Source organism: Gadus morhua, chromosome 4, assembly GCF_902167405.1.
Source record: "Gadus morhua chromosome 4, gadMor3.0, whole genome shotgun sequence".
Taxonomy (NCBI): domain Eukaryota; kingdom Metazoa; phylum Chordata; class Actinopteri; order Gadiformes; family Gadidae; genus Gadus; species Gadus morhua.
Window position 1 is genome coordinate 10,029,953 of NC_044051.1, and position 15,638 is coordinate 10,045,590.

At 48.4% G+C, this 15,638-nt stretch overlaps 1 protein-coding gene across 1 annotated transcript in view; it reads right to left on the reverse strand.

Annotated features, from left to right (window-relative positions):
• Positions 1–15,638, reverse strand: part of bcr (BCR activator of RhoGEF and GTPase) — a 57,496-nt gene that overhangs the window by 41,405 nt on the left and 453 nt on the right. The window contains exon 2 of the mRNA XM_030353663.1: positions 13,686–15,375. Coding sequence (XP_030209523.1) covers positions 13,686–15,321 — 1,636 coding nt within the window. The 5' untranslated portion in view covers positions 15,322–15,375. The remainder of the gene's footprint in view (positions 1–13,685; positions 15,376–15,638) is intronic.

Here is a 15,638-nt window from a genome sequence, read left to right on the forward strand (position 1 = left end):
ATGTAATACTAGAAATAAAGATTCAATACCGCACATATGCAGAGTACAGAGCTGGGGAATTTGGTCCATCCAAATCAGATTACTGGAAGTAAACCAAAATGGAAAATGAACAATAAACAATGACGTAAGCAGCAGGAGGCGACTAGCAGTATCAAATCCTATCGACTGGCTCACGAAACGTCACCACAGATCACATTTCCCTGTTCAATTCCCCAATACACTGCATCTCTCCATTTATAGTTCCATTAATCCAATTTCACAAGGCAAGGCAGATTTGTTTTTCACCATCGTGTGTCCCCTACGTTACCCCATTAAAGACGGGAGGATAATACAACGGACAATGTGTTCTTTACAATACGACCATCTGGAAGATGTGCGTGGCTCGTGGGAGTCATGCACGCAAATCGAGGAGGAATACGATGATACACACATGACACATACATGCCGACCGTCATGAGTGTGTGCCGAGAGAAGAGCAGAGCCTATTATCACAAGAGTATTTTTAGCAACAAACAAACTATTTCCCTGAAGGGTCCGCATGCTCCATTAATCTGCTCATGAGAGCGTCTGGAGGGAGGGCGAGCAGGAGAGACGAGGAGTGAACCACGTGGTCGGAGGCTCACACTAACACCCATGTACTCGCTCACACTGAGAACTGGCATCAATCTGTCGATGTAGCCACTAACGTATGCATACATGTACATGACCACGTATGCACGTGCACATAGACACTTAAATGGGCATGTCAACACACACACATGAATCAGGACATGTAGCCACTAACATATGGATAGGCACAAATTCATACATGTACATGACCACGCATGCGCACACACACACACACACACACACACACACACACACACACACACACACACACACACACACACAGTTGTTTTTTGTGAAAAACAGCTTAAAAATATGGTCGCAAGACTAGGGCTCGAGACACATTTGAGACTCATGTGCAGCATGAGTTTATCCTTCTCCCGTATCTGTCTGGGTATGGAGCTGAGTCATTACATGATCACCATCATCATCATCATCATCCTCATCGTCACTGGACCATCTGGTAAATAACATTCTCCAAGTTGTTATCAGGGGCCTACTAACATATAAACATCAGTGAACAACCAGGGACCACTAGCACAGAGAGGGGCAGTGATTCACCCCAACTGGAAAACGCATGTGGAAACGGAAGCAGAAGAACTGGTCAAATAATAAGTTTAGACACACACACACACACACACACACACACACACACACACACACACACACACACACACACACACACACACACACACACACACACACACACACACACACACACACGACAGAAAGCAGACAGAGCAGTCTAACATGTTTCAAGGAAACAAAACCAGGGCGTGGTGAATAATTATGACACTGTTTATACTACACAATGTAAACAAAGCAGCGTAACAGAGTATATTGACATTTTAAATATGGAGGAGGTTTGTTTACACCTAGTGTGACACAGACAGAGCTTTTTTTTTTTATTGCCCGTGTGTCTTTTTCCTCCCCTCATAGTTGAAGTCATTAGACGAGTCAGGCAGGCTGAGCTAGCTGCTGCTGAGCTCACGCATGTGCTGTGAAAGCACTTGTACTTAAGTCTCAATAGACAACCGAAACTCACTTATACACAAGTCGTTCAATCCCAATTGATTTAAGTGTTGCTATAACATGCAACAGAATACACAAATGCTCAAGTGGAATGGTCAAATGGTCAGCGTCACGCACTGGCATTTAAGTTAAATAGTAGGTACCGTTTGTAAGCAAAAATGTCAACACAAAACCTGGTTTAAAGAAGATGTTAATAGATATATCACGGCCTAAAATGCGCTACAACGGGCTGTAAATATGTCAACTTAACTGGCAGAGCAGGAAAGACCACAATCTTACATTTTAAGTTAAAAAATTAACAAGCATGCACAGAGTAATGTGCAATGTTAACAGATTCAGTGAGGCATGCTACTGGGGCACTTGGAGTGACAAAAGTAACCTTTGAGGGCATAGTTGTGAACTTCTGGCATGGAGCCCAAGGCAACAAACAGTGATTAGTCTGCCAGAGGTGGGCGAGAGACATGGAGGTAGAAAGAACGAGAGTGGGAGAGAGGGGGAGAGGGACAGAGAGATTTGAAACAGTTCCGAGTGTATTAATGCAAGACGGTTATACTGTGAGGCAGAGTCAGAGAGAGAGAGATTTAATTGATCAAGAAAGCTACAGTATATATATATATATAGACAAGAGAGGGATGCACAGAGAAAGGAGAGTGAAACAGAGGGAGATAAGACACAGATTCTATTCAAGAACAAAACGACACGCTTTGTCAAACTCAAACGATAACTAACTAAATAGGACAAAGTCGTCACGCGACCTACTTTCCACCATAAGTGGACCAGTCAATCAAAGACGACAATGGGAGAGGCAGGAAGCCCTGAGTGTGTGTGTGTGTGTGTGTGTGTGTGTGTGTGTGTGTGTGTGTGTGTGTGTGCGCCCGGGTGTGAAACGGAGAGACAGGAGCAGGGAGGGAGCGCGATGGAAAGAAAGAACAGGAGAGGAGAGACAGGGAAAGGGGGACAAAGAGAATAGGTAAAAAAAAAAAAAGGCAAACAAAGAGAAAGACATGAGCAGGGAGGGGTGTGGGAGAGGGCTCCAAAGCCCCATGTGGTCAGTTAATCTCGCTCTCTCCCTCTCTCTGTCTCATTACCGACTAGGGTCCACCCAACAAGCTGTAAAAGAAGCATGCACGGCATGGAGATTGAAGAATCATGCATTTTTCCTTTGCCCGAGCTGATACCCCCTGGCACGTTGTGGTCATCCATCTCGCCTCTCACCTGGGGGCTGAAGGCTCAGTTACGGCTCCACGTCGACGCAACGCAATGACCACGCAGACGCTTCGACGGAGTTCTTGAACCTGTTTTGGCTCGGCGTCGGGTTTTAGAGAGCGGACCAATCACAGCCCTTGCTGCTGCGTCGCCTCGACGCAAGGTTAACATCTTTGGGAGGCGCACGTCCGGCCCTTGGGTCCGTAAACCCCCTTGCGTTGTTTTGACGTGGAGCCATAACTAAGCCTTAGGCCTTTGAACACGGCTAAAATAGCGGTGAAGAGAGTCCAATGTTATCGCTGTACCTGGCCCGGGCGCTCACACGCCCGGGCCAGGAGAGGGGGGGGGGTCTCAGCAGGGCCCTCAATGACCTCCTAACCCCACGGTCACCTGGGCATATCTTCTGCTGATGAATGGCGATGACGTGGGCGACGTTACTTAAGCGGACGACCGGAGCGACGATGTGTTCCGGCCGGAGAACTCGGGAGAGCTCGCGGCGCCACAGCGAAGCCGCCTCTGCTGCGGCTGGCCTGGCGGCCCCGGGGCCCCGGGGCCAAGCTCAGCGCGTTGCGCTCCTTCTGCGCAACGACCGCGGACAGACTCCCGTGCGCTCTGGATGTCTTGTGACAGAGGTTGGGGGCCACGCATCTCACAGGCATTTATATAATTTAAATGATAGATAGGAAATCACAAATAAACTGTGTGCGCACACGCAGGCGCACACACACGCACAGAGGCACACACACGCACACACACACACACACACACACACACACACACACTCACATCCACACACACACACCAATGATTCAGCTGGAGACAGGGAAGTCCAGGACACATCAAGTTAAAAAGAGACTCTGTATTTTTTCCTCTGATGACTAAGCGCTTCCCAGCCAATAGCTATAAAAGGTCTGCTGTTCCCGTTTAGAATATCCTTTCCAGATCGAACTGAATTAGGACCAGTATAGCAGTATAGTACCGGTCAACCCCCCCTAGGAGTACGAGGAAGGACGCGGGTCCCACAGTTCCGGCTCACCGTCACGACTCAGCTACTTTTCACCGTTTTTGGCTCCCCGTCATTGAGTATGCGCTTTATAATGAGCCATGTTGACCATGGCGTTATACTTTGAGTGTTAGAGAAGCTGAGCCCTCTTGTACCCGGCCCACCACTTGAACCGCTCCCAAGAGGGAGCTCCACACATCCACACATACTCTCTAAGTGCCTCCACAAAGGCACTCTGTCATCACCAAATGAACGGGAGCGTAGCTCGGAGCAGACTAGAATGTTCATAAACTGGTTGGCGAGGAATGGCCGAAACATAGAATTATAACCCCGTTTTTTGGGTTCACTGGCCCCTTTACACGTTTGGCAAGTTCCTGAATACCTGTCTAACGCTTTTGTTGTCAAATAAATATCAGCTAGTTAAGCTAGGGTGTCCTTTTGACCTTGGGAGTAAAAGCGCTAGAGAAAATTGGGGGCCAAATATAGAACCAGTCTATCTAAGTCCAACTAAATCCAATAGGAGCTTTTAGCCACGATAGAAGAAAAGAAGATATGCATAATGCTATTTGATATAACCACCATCGATCCACAATATAACGCAAAAAGCCCAATAAAACCCAATTGATAAATGGAGTATTGATAGGCCACACATGAATGCTTCAAGCCCAAGGCACACAGAGTGCAAATATACAAGTTTAACGGACCAATGCACAAGTATACCGAGGGCTGTATTTTTGGCTGAAAAAAAATCGAGCGAGGGAGCAAGAGACCGAGAGCGAAAAGAGAACGCCTGCCAACTGTGTGATTTATCATGTAGCACCACATTAAATACATCAACATAACACTGAGAACATAAGAACAAGACCGAGGGAGGTAATGTGTGAGGAGAGGGGGGGCATGCAGGGTGAAGGCAGGAGATGTAGACCGTGTGGACTATTAAAATCACTGCTTCGTCACAGTGAGTCCTCTAACTTTCCGTTAGTACCGTTAACAGAAAGACAATGGCTGCCATGAAACATTTAACACAACGAGGGCGGCGAAGTGTATTGAACAGAAAGAGAGACACTTCCCTCTCGTTTACTGTATCTGCGTGCAAGTATCAGGGCAGTGAAAGAAGTTCTGGGGATGGGATAAGATTTTACATTCATGTTTTTATCCAAACAACCGGAGCCAGATTATGTAGAGTGATAAAAACTAATAAATACATATATATATGATAAAATATATAATAAATAAATCTGCATTGTACTGCATATGCTCAACTTAAATATCCGTTTTGTACAATGTAAATAACCGCCTTACACAGTACTTTTATAGCTTAGCTTGCGTACTCGTGACGAAACCTCTGGGTAACGTTTGTGCATCTTCCACACGCACAGAAATTGGATACAACGACTCCCAGGGCTCCAGATTCCCGCACAACAACAAATTGTCTATATGCTGCGTAGCGGAACGGTATTTACTCCCCTGGGTCTGGAAGATCAGACACTCGTCGGCTATCGTTCCATACCTGTCCCGCAAGGTGCAAGACCCCCTCCTGCAAAATACAGACTTCCATAGGTGGCAGCAAGGAAACATAGGAGTCATGATGTAGTATATGTAATGAGTGGTGTAACTGGCTAGGCTGAGGTCTGTGAAGGAGATTTGAAGGTCACACAAACCATAACCGAAATATGAAATAAAATGTAGGGAGGCCTTAGCCATAATGATATTTTTACCCTTTCACATTTATGGCCTTTCTGCGTTGAGGTACATCAGAATGGATTCCCTTATCCAATAAGTTAACACTTCCCTGACCCAGACCACAGGAATCATTTATCTGCAACATCTCCCCTGTCCAAGACCCAGACCATCATGAATCTCCTACAACAGCTTTCCTACCCGGGGCATCGGGTGTTCTTTTGTGCCTTTATGGACAGGACTTTGAGGACAAGTGAGCGGACACATTGCATAGGACCACCAATTTGAATCGAACCTAGCGGATCCCAACCCAAAAATTCAGCCAAAGTGATTAGCGCAAAAGTTACTCGCACAAACACTAGAACATGTGTGTGGGTGTCTATGTATACGTGTGTGTCTTTCTCTTTCTGGACATGGTAGAGTGGCTTTCTGTGGCTGTGACCCAGTGCTGTGTCTCATGGCAGGGAACATGACACCCCTGCAGCACACTCAGATCCAGTTTAGCAAGAGGAGGGCTGCAGGCTTCAATAATGGATGAAGAACCCTCCTGAGACCCCCTCTTCTTTCAGGGGGGGTTAGGGTGGTGTCACGGTAGGAAAAAATATAAATATTGAATACTTAGCGGCCTTTCAACTCTCTGTGTGTGTGTGTGTGTGTGTGTGTGTGTGTGTGTGTGTGTGTGTGTGTGTGTGTTCTTTTCTTGATTTGTCGAAATTAATCAGAGGCTGCACATTGGGAACATCTATTTAAATGCATATGTTATGGGGAGATGGAAACACGATAACAAACCGAGAAACACAATTATAATGCATTGTTTAATAATGCATTATAAATATGAATTATTCATAATACAGCAGCTTTTTTATCAGCTTTTGGTCCAGGGCGGGTTGAACCCCAAAGCTGTACCTTATGGAAACAATAAACTGGAATGCTAACCCAGCAACATTCCTGGTACGCATAATTGACGTGTTTACATATGAACCACATACGTCAAAACTTCACCTTTACAAACAGCCTGGTTGACCGTTTAACCTGCATACATTCAGCACAGTCCATCACCTACTCAACGGCTGTTCATGTGTAGGCTTGTGAATTGGGACAAACTAAAGACTTGCTGAGAAGAAATGCATTGTAAAAGACGTTTAAAACTAAAGCAGGACCAGAAAAAACGACACTTGAACGTGTCAGAAAAGACACAGACCTGTCCAAGTCAAGAAGTGACTTCAACATGAAATGCTTATGGAGAAGGCAAATTCATGACGAGGAACATGTTAAAGATAAATAAAGCCTTACTCAATATCAATAATATGAACACCAACGGTAACATTTTAAAAATATTGAATATGGGAACCAAACAACCCTAAATCTTTTCAACAAGCTAAAACTAGCACAGGTCCACTTCGGAAATAGGACATAAAGAACTTTATCCGGAAGAGATACCTTAAAAAAAACACCTTCTGGATACACAAGCAGGTGCACCGTTCGCGACACTTCAAACTACTGGCCCTCTTACTTTTGTAAATGGCATTTGAACTCAGTGAGCGAATGGAAAGAGGAAAAAGAGGTGGTTTGTGGTGGGAACCGGTTAGAATAAGAGCTGAGAGGGGGGGGGGGGGGTTCAGAAGGAAGGAGAGAGCTGGTTTGTGGTGGCGGTAAGGCCAGATGGAAGGAGTTAAGAGTTACAGCGACCGCATCCAACACAGTGGCTCTAGGCTTTGACGACAGCCGAGCAAAACTAAAACTAGACTTGTCGCCATGTGGATTTTCTGAAGAAGACGTGTGAAGTTGCATGAGCCACCTCTTCGCATGCACAGTTTTTTTCCCATCAGCATGCTAACATGCTAACGCTAGCAAGGCTAATATAAGTAAAATATCATGATTAGGGAGGATGTTTACCAAATTGTTTGTCATTTGGGTTTAAGCCAAAAAATGTCAATCTTTTCCAAAACTTTCAAGCTACAGAAACGTCAAACCAGCTCGACTTTATGGATCACTTTACGTCAAATGAGGGCCTTCTACCAAGTTTCAGAACAGTTCCTCAAACAGGGCGGGGGGGCACGGCCGTTTAGGGTTGGAACGCCAGATATAGAGCCCCCTGTGGTCAAGTGGTACCGAACTTTTTGGAGACCTCCTTCCTTTCGGTTGTGTTTCACTTGTCGAGTCCCAAGTGTTTGAGTGGATGAGGGGCCAGAGCTGTGAGTTTTAGACCAGAATTATAACAGGAGGAATTTCTAGACATACAATAGGTATCCAAAGATACTGGGCTTAGAATATGTTACCATATTGGGCTTGCTTTGCAACCACACTTATAATTACACACAAAATATCAATAGTGTGGCTAGCTCTGCCACCACACGTATGAAAAGATTAAGAAGCAATTCTCCCTCTCTCCCTCTTTCTACAAATAACAGGAGGTCTACAAAGATCATGCTGACTGCTCCCTACACCAAACTAAATAAACATCTGCATGTGTATTGCGGCCTCTCTTCTTCCTCCTCCCCTTCTGAACATAAAGATGTGATGTACTCTGATAAGGTTAGCCGGGGCCATCTTCTAGCCCAGCCCCCACAACACTCCACTTCCCCACTCACACAGCTGTCTTTCACATGCAGTATAGAGAGATGGTGTGTATGGATGTGTACACACTATAAAATTCCAGAAATTCCAACCTGTTTACTCTTTCCTCCCCTTCCCCTCCCCTCATTTACTCGTTCATCAAGCGCCTCTCTTCCGCGATACTTCCAGACCCAACTTTGGGAGCAGAGGATCTTAGCCCAAAATAATACAGGAATGTTGTCGACCTATGTTTGAAGTAACGATTCAGACAAGACTTTAAACAGTGACCTACCTAACCTGCTCCGTGACTCTGTGCTCACTAGCGCTCAGCTGCAACACGTTACTCATTAACTCTGCTCCCATTTACGGCCTCAAAACACACCGTTCCTGTATCCTCATCTTATCTGCATCAGCTCATCCAATAAACACACACACACAGCCTCACACACACACTCACACACACAGCCTCACACTGTGTGTGGGGGGGGGGGGGGGGCGATAGAGAACATCGTATAAGAGAAAGATGAAGGTTTGACAAGGAAGGTTTGTAGTTAGTGGCTACATGTACAGATTCATGTCCATGCCCATTTAAATGCATCCGTGTGTGTGCGTGTGTGATAGATGTTTGCTTGTGTCAGAGGAATAGCAGCAGGCTGTAAATTATATTTATAGAAAAGCTAGATAAAAGAGATGGAAGAAGAGCAGGTAATAAGGGACTGGAAAGAGTGTAGGTATAGGAGGTGTTCTGACAGTGGAGTGGGTAACACTGCTAGCTAAAGTGTGTGTGCGTGTGTGTGTGCGTGAGTGTGCGTGTGTGTTTGGCGTGCGTGGTCTTCTGACAGTGGAATGGGTACACAATGCTAGAACTGCTAGCCAAGTGTCGCTAGGACTTCCACCCCCATCACCAACCACTCAGTGTTGCCATGGAAATGATATCTATGCACCGTACTCTGGTGCATACCTACAGTTTACGGTAAAGCCTAATTTAATTCAATAAGCTGTATTTACAGCTTAACATGGTTACCGCTACTGTTAAATCTTCTGCCATTTCTAGCTGCCATTTAGCTCCAAGATTTTGGTGAAAGCCGTTCATATTCAATACATTGAGGATTAAGTGAAACCCAATCACTTTACACCTCCTTTAAGTACAGATTAGGTGTCCATTAAGTGTCCACACACACACACACACACACACACACACACACACACACACACACACACACACACACACACACACACACACACACACACACACACACACACACACACACACACACACACACACACAATAGAACAACATGTATTAGTGAAATGTTTAGCTGAGGAAGACGGCTAATGTTGATCTGATTGTTAGCCAGTTTCTAATCCAGTTTGTAATCCTCTAGACTAGAGGGTGGAGATTAGGGATAAAGGAGGAGTGTTTTACATGACTAGACAGAGATCTAGATAGATCTCTCTAAACCAGACTGGCCACCACTTTAAAAGGAGGTTTGTCTGTTTGACGTTCAGATGCCATGCGGCCATGTTGGTTCCAAATCCAACACTGTCAGCGGTTTCTGTGGTTTGAACTCTGACCCCTGCGCTGAGCCCAGTCTCTGGGGAGGACTTCCTGAGATGAACAGCTCACAGAGATGTCTCCAGAAATGCAGAAAACCCAGAAGACCCAGGCAATGCCTGCGAGGAGCGGTTAAACATGTAAGCCAGCTAGTAATTTTCCTGCTACGGCAGCCTATCGAAACGACTGGGCCACCACTGGCTCTGAACTCGGGGCCAAAATGGCGGATGTTAGAGTCAGGGCACACGGGTCACAAGAGGAAACAAGTCACCAACATTTTCCAGGGATGTTGATAAATAGATTTGCTCCGTCTGACCTGGGATCTATACCACGAAGCGAGTTCAACATACCCAGGGTATTTTTTCATTAGCTGGCTTCAGTAAGCCTAGCAACCACGATGACGCAAGATCGCCATGACGACCGTGGTTCCATCTGGTTAAATACAGCCAGGTTTTCCCAAACCAGCTAGTGAAAAACCCAGAGTTGATCCTGGGTTTTCAGTGTCAGAAAAAGGGAACCACCATTGTGGACAGTGAAACCCATGCTTCAACCTGACATGACCTTCGCTAACCCCACATCCTGCATTGCAGTCCAGTGCTCTGGACTGGAGTACACGCATTCAGACATTCAGTGGTAATGTTGGGATTACCTCCAGAACTAGCCTATCTGCTCCAGCGGAGGATGATGGCCTTGCAGTGGAAATGATGCCGTGCACTTCTTTAACCATGTACCCTAAAACAGCCAACGCTGACTCAGCGTTGGCTGAGCATATTGGGAACCCATTCATTCTCTCTGGCCAAGAAGGTACCCCATTCCCGGCGTTGCGTGAGATGAGAACGCCTGGGAACTAGGTTACCTCCTGCTACGGTCACTCCCCCACCTCTCCCTCTCCCTCTCCACCACTGAAGCCCCTTTAGATGGCGAAAACATCTCTACTTGCCTCGTAGTCACAAACTATCTCCCTCACCCCCGCTTTCGAAAATGACGACTTAATGGTTGTGTCACACAGCAGCAGTGCAAAGTGTTTCTATTTGAAAAATAAAGAAAGGCTTTACAGTCCGTGACAGCCAAGAGACTTCTAATTGACCAAGTCGTTAATATTTTACACACATGTGGTTAGAGTTTACCCGTAGGTCTGGTGGCTCTTTTTGCGAGTCAGGATGTGAACGTGTTTGGTGACATCAGCTTTCAAAATAAAATAACAATCCCTCAGGGACAAACACACACACACACACACAGACACACACACACACACACACACGCACACGCACGATGAAGGAGCCAATCCGAGGGCTCAGCAGCGGCCGGAGGGGATGGACAATGTGGCCATTGAAGCAGAGGCCAGGCTTGTCCTGCAGTAACCCACCCACAGGTATGTTGTGAATCGCTGCAAATAGAACATTATACAGTCTGCTGCCACCCATGTAATGGCAGTGTTATATGAAAGCTCCTTTTCTTCAGGTTCCGTCAAACAAACTCGCACCGGTGCGATGCCACATGTAACCATAACAAGTACGGCTATTTTAGGGGCCGTGTAAGTTAAATAAACACGTAGAAATGTAACAAGTGGACACACCCCAGGCGTGCAAAGAAAAATGACTCGCAGGGGAAAAGGGCTCCTGTTCGTGCTAGATCAAAAGACGTGAGCCCCCATTAAAAAAAAGACACGGGACCAAATGTCCGAGAAGGTGTGGCCGACGAAGGCTGAGGCCCGCAGACACGCCACCCAAGCCCAAACCTCGCCAAAAAGAAAGGCTCTGCTTGAAGGAGAGGGGAGCAGTCATGACAGCACCACTGTGAACTATACCTGGGTTCTGTCTGTGTGTATATCAGGGTCTATCATTCTTTAAGGCAGGCCTAGACGAAATGTATTAAATGTCTTTAAAATAAACAGGTCTCTCAATCTTGTAGGGCTTTCCCTGCGTATTCTCACAAACAAACACAGCAGCTGTTCTGTGTAGCCACTTACAAATATAATTAAATAAATAGAAAAATATGAGAGGCTAGCGGGGGCGGTGGGGGGGATACTCGCGGGGGGGAGGCCCCCAGAGTGTGTGTTCCATCCATGCCCTTGTAGTCACATTGTAGCATATTTTAGCTCTCTCGCGTATTGCACTGGTTGTCCCATAGAAGACCCACGTTTGAGCCATGGCATGTGCTAGTAGTCACATGGTAGTAGCACTCAAGCAGGTTTTAGCTCTCTCACCATGTAGCATCGGCACACTGGTAGTCATATGCGAGTTGCACTCTAGCACGTTTAAGCCCACGTGTCGGTAGCATCAGCGCACTGGTAGTCACAACCTCACACATTTTAGCCCTCAGACGAGTGGGTGCACATGGTTAAGAAGTACTAGTGCTATCTAGGGTCGAAATGGTTTATTATGTAAGCATATAATAACCACTGCTATGTAATATTACATGCTTTGTGATGTATTCATCCACAAAGAACTTTTTTTTAACTGTGTGGCATTTGAAAACATAGGCTTAGCACCTGGTCATCACGCAGAAGTATCTAGATGAAGTCACCCATGTGTTGATGGTTGCCATCGCGTGCGTGTGTATTATGCAACGGGAGTGTTCCCTCCATCTGTGCCTCTCTTTAACCCCTGCCTCCTTCAACAATTCCCCCCCCCTCTCCAAAAATGCTCCTCTATTCCATCTGCCATAAAACAAATCCAAAAAAAACCTTGGGAGAATGTTTTAAAATCAAACATCTGATCTTCCACTCATCGTTTCATCTCTTTTTAAGTGGTCTGAATACTGGATACCTCTATGAAGATCAGGGCCAAGTTCACCTGGCAGTAAATTAGCCGGGCATGGGGCCCATGCATGTAGCTCCAGGCTACGTTGCTAGGCCACGACGAGCTGCTGTTCTATTTGTAGGGAGCTAGTAAATTAGAGCTTTGATCGCTCCAGCTAATGGCTCGGAGAGCGTGGAACAGGAGAGAAGGAGTGTGGGAGGTTTTGAATTAGACTCTGCAAGGCACCGTGCTCAGAGCTGATGAGCTAGGTATTACAGGGATACTTGTTCAGAGTCCAAAGAGAGAGCAGTATGGAGAACAGAGCCTTACAGGCGCCGAAAGCCAAGAAGCTGGTGTTCTAATTGTCACAGGCATTAATACATCACACATTGAGCTGTTGAAAATAACATGTTTAAAAATTCTGCTCTTTCTGCAGGTCAGGTTGTGATTGTGTTGGGTGACATCATCTATAAAATAAAGTCCCTGAGGGAACAAAGACCACACACACACACACACACACTTGAACTAGCCTGCCAATATACTTAGAACAGACTATCAGTAAAGCATTTTATAGGTTTTAGGGAAAAAGATCTCTTGAGGGTAGGATGTAACAAAGGTATCATTGAAGTGTAGGTGAACCCCATTTCAGCCCTAACAGGAACACTGAGATATAGAAAAAGGCTTTATGTGCCAAGAGTTGGAAGAAGGTGGGAAGGTTTATCCCCCTCGGTTGCAACCCATTTGAGATACTTTTTAACACCGGCATTGTGTATGAGCTTTGTAAGGGAAGCTTAACCCTCTCTCGTAGGTGGATATCCAAATCAACTGCTGCTCAGACGGAGCCACACACACACACACACACACACACACACACACACACACACACACACACACACACACACACACACACACACACACACACACACACACACACACACACACACACACACACACACACACACACACACACACACACACACACACACACGTCCCTTCATCCTGACGTTAAAAAGGCCCTTTGACCTCACGAAAAGGCCCTCACCAAGGCCTAATTAAACGTTCACAACCTGGCAGTGGAGACTGTCAAAAATATAGGATTTTACCCCTGGTTCTCCTACACACCTTTGTTTACTAACAGTGACACATTTCCCTTTAAAAAGACATTCAGCACTTGAGTCAAGTAGGACACAATTGAGTTACTTGTAACATTTGCAGCACTTTGACCGATTCAACACAACAAACACATCCACCGCAAACCAACCAAACGACCCAGCGGGAAAAGCGTCCCCGTGGGGGACGGCCTTACCGTGGGGGGCGCCGTCGTGGTGGGAGGCGGGCGGCCAGATCTGCCCCGTCTTGCGCACGCTGACGATGGTGGCCTCCGACATCACCACGTGGCCCCCCTGGGGCCGGTGGTGCTGCCGCTTCTGGGACTGCGGCGTGGGCGGGCTGCTGCTGTCGTACGAGTGCTGGGAGTTCTGGGAGTTCTGCGACGGCGAGCGGCTCTTCTCCCGGTAGGGCCGGCGGAAGGCGGTGGTGCCGGCCGTGCTGGCGGAGGTGGCGGTGGGGCTGGGCGAGACGTGGCTGGACTGGCCCGAGGAGAAGTCCTCCTCGCTGGACGTCAGGTTCTCGTTGGAGCTGCAGTCCGGCGTGTAGCCGCCGCCGCCGCCGCCGCCGCCCCCGCCGACGCCGCCCGCGTCCTCAAAGCTCCCCGGGGAGTAGGAGCGGCGGGGCCAGGTGAGGAGGTGGTCATCCCCTCCCCCTCCGTGCTCCCTCATCATCACCCCCCCTCCCCCTACGGCTACACCCCCAGCCCCGCCTCCCCCGCCCCCGCCCTCGCCCATCATCACCCCGCCCACGTAGACGCTGGAGTACACCTGGAAGTCCGACGGTTGCCACGGCGGCGGCGGCGGCTTCCCGCCGTTGGCGCGGGCCGGGTGCCGCGGGTTGGGCTCCCCGTCTTCGTACTCGGCGTCGTAGCCGCAGGTGCTCTCCGTGGACCGCCCTCGGTACACGGGCCGGGTCCGGAGCTCCCCCGCCGCCGTGGCCAGGTTGCCGGGCAACGAGTGCAGGGACCTCTTGCGCTCCATCTGCATGGCCTGTGTGCCCAGGGTGCTGATCTGGTCCGACACCTCGCGGTCGTTGACCCGCACCAGGCCCCGGTCGTGGTGGAACTCCATGTTGGTGTAGAACGGCGGCGGCGGCTGCGGCGGCTGCTGCTGCTGCTGCTGCATCGGTTTGTCCGTCGCCTTGGCAACGTCCCCGGCCGAGTGCGAGTTGGCCCGCTTGATCCTCTCGAAGTTGGACCGCAGGGCGGCCACGCCGAGGCCCATGCCCAGCTTGTCCTTGGGGTCGATGGGGAGGTCCTTGTCCGGAGTCAGACCGGGCCGCCGCGGGGACACCGAGGCTCCGCCCCCTCTCTGCTGCTTGGAGGGCGAGAGGCCGTCCAGGCTGTCGCAGGACTCTGCCTGCTGGGGGACCTCAAACGCAGACTGGAGCTCCAGGCCGTCTCCGTGGGAGGCCGACTTCCTCGCCGGAGGGGGTCTGGGCTTGGACCTCCCGCATTCTGCCACAGGCTGGAAGCGGCTTCTTTCCCCGGTGCCACCGACCACGCCGACTCCCCCGGTTTCCTGCATGTGTGGCTGCTGGGACGGGCAGTCGGCGCCCTGTGTGGCATTGGGGTCGCCCCCCTCGTTGATCGGAGTCTTCCGGAAGCCCCATCGTTGACGGTCGTAGCTCTTCCTCTCCTTGGCCAGGAGAGTCTGCAGGTAGATCATGCGAAAACGCTCCTTGTTCACCTCTTGTTCCAGCCGTCTAATAGTGGCTTTGCATTTCTCCAGCTCCTGTTCGATGCCCCCCACAGACCGCAACTCCATTTTAGGGGGCTCAGACTCTGGGAACTGAGCTTTCCACGCTTCAATGAATCCCACCGGTTCCACCATTGTCCACACGGGGATGATGTCAGCGGTAGGCTGCACGGTCGGTCGCTTACAGTCCTGCTTTCGACACGGGGAAATTGGTATCGAAACGGAAGAAAAAAAAAATCCCACAACCCAACAATAATTACAATACAGCAAATCCGATCCAAACTGCACAATCTAACTGTTTACACTTATCCGCGGTTTCGCAGTGGCAATAATAAATCTGAGCAGAAGTGAGCGGCTGCCTGTGTATAATATCATCGGGGGATGTGTATAACACGGGAAAATGTGAATTGGCTTCCCGTTGGTCGTGCATTATTCCAAGAAAAAAAGAGTCC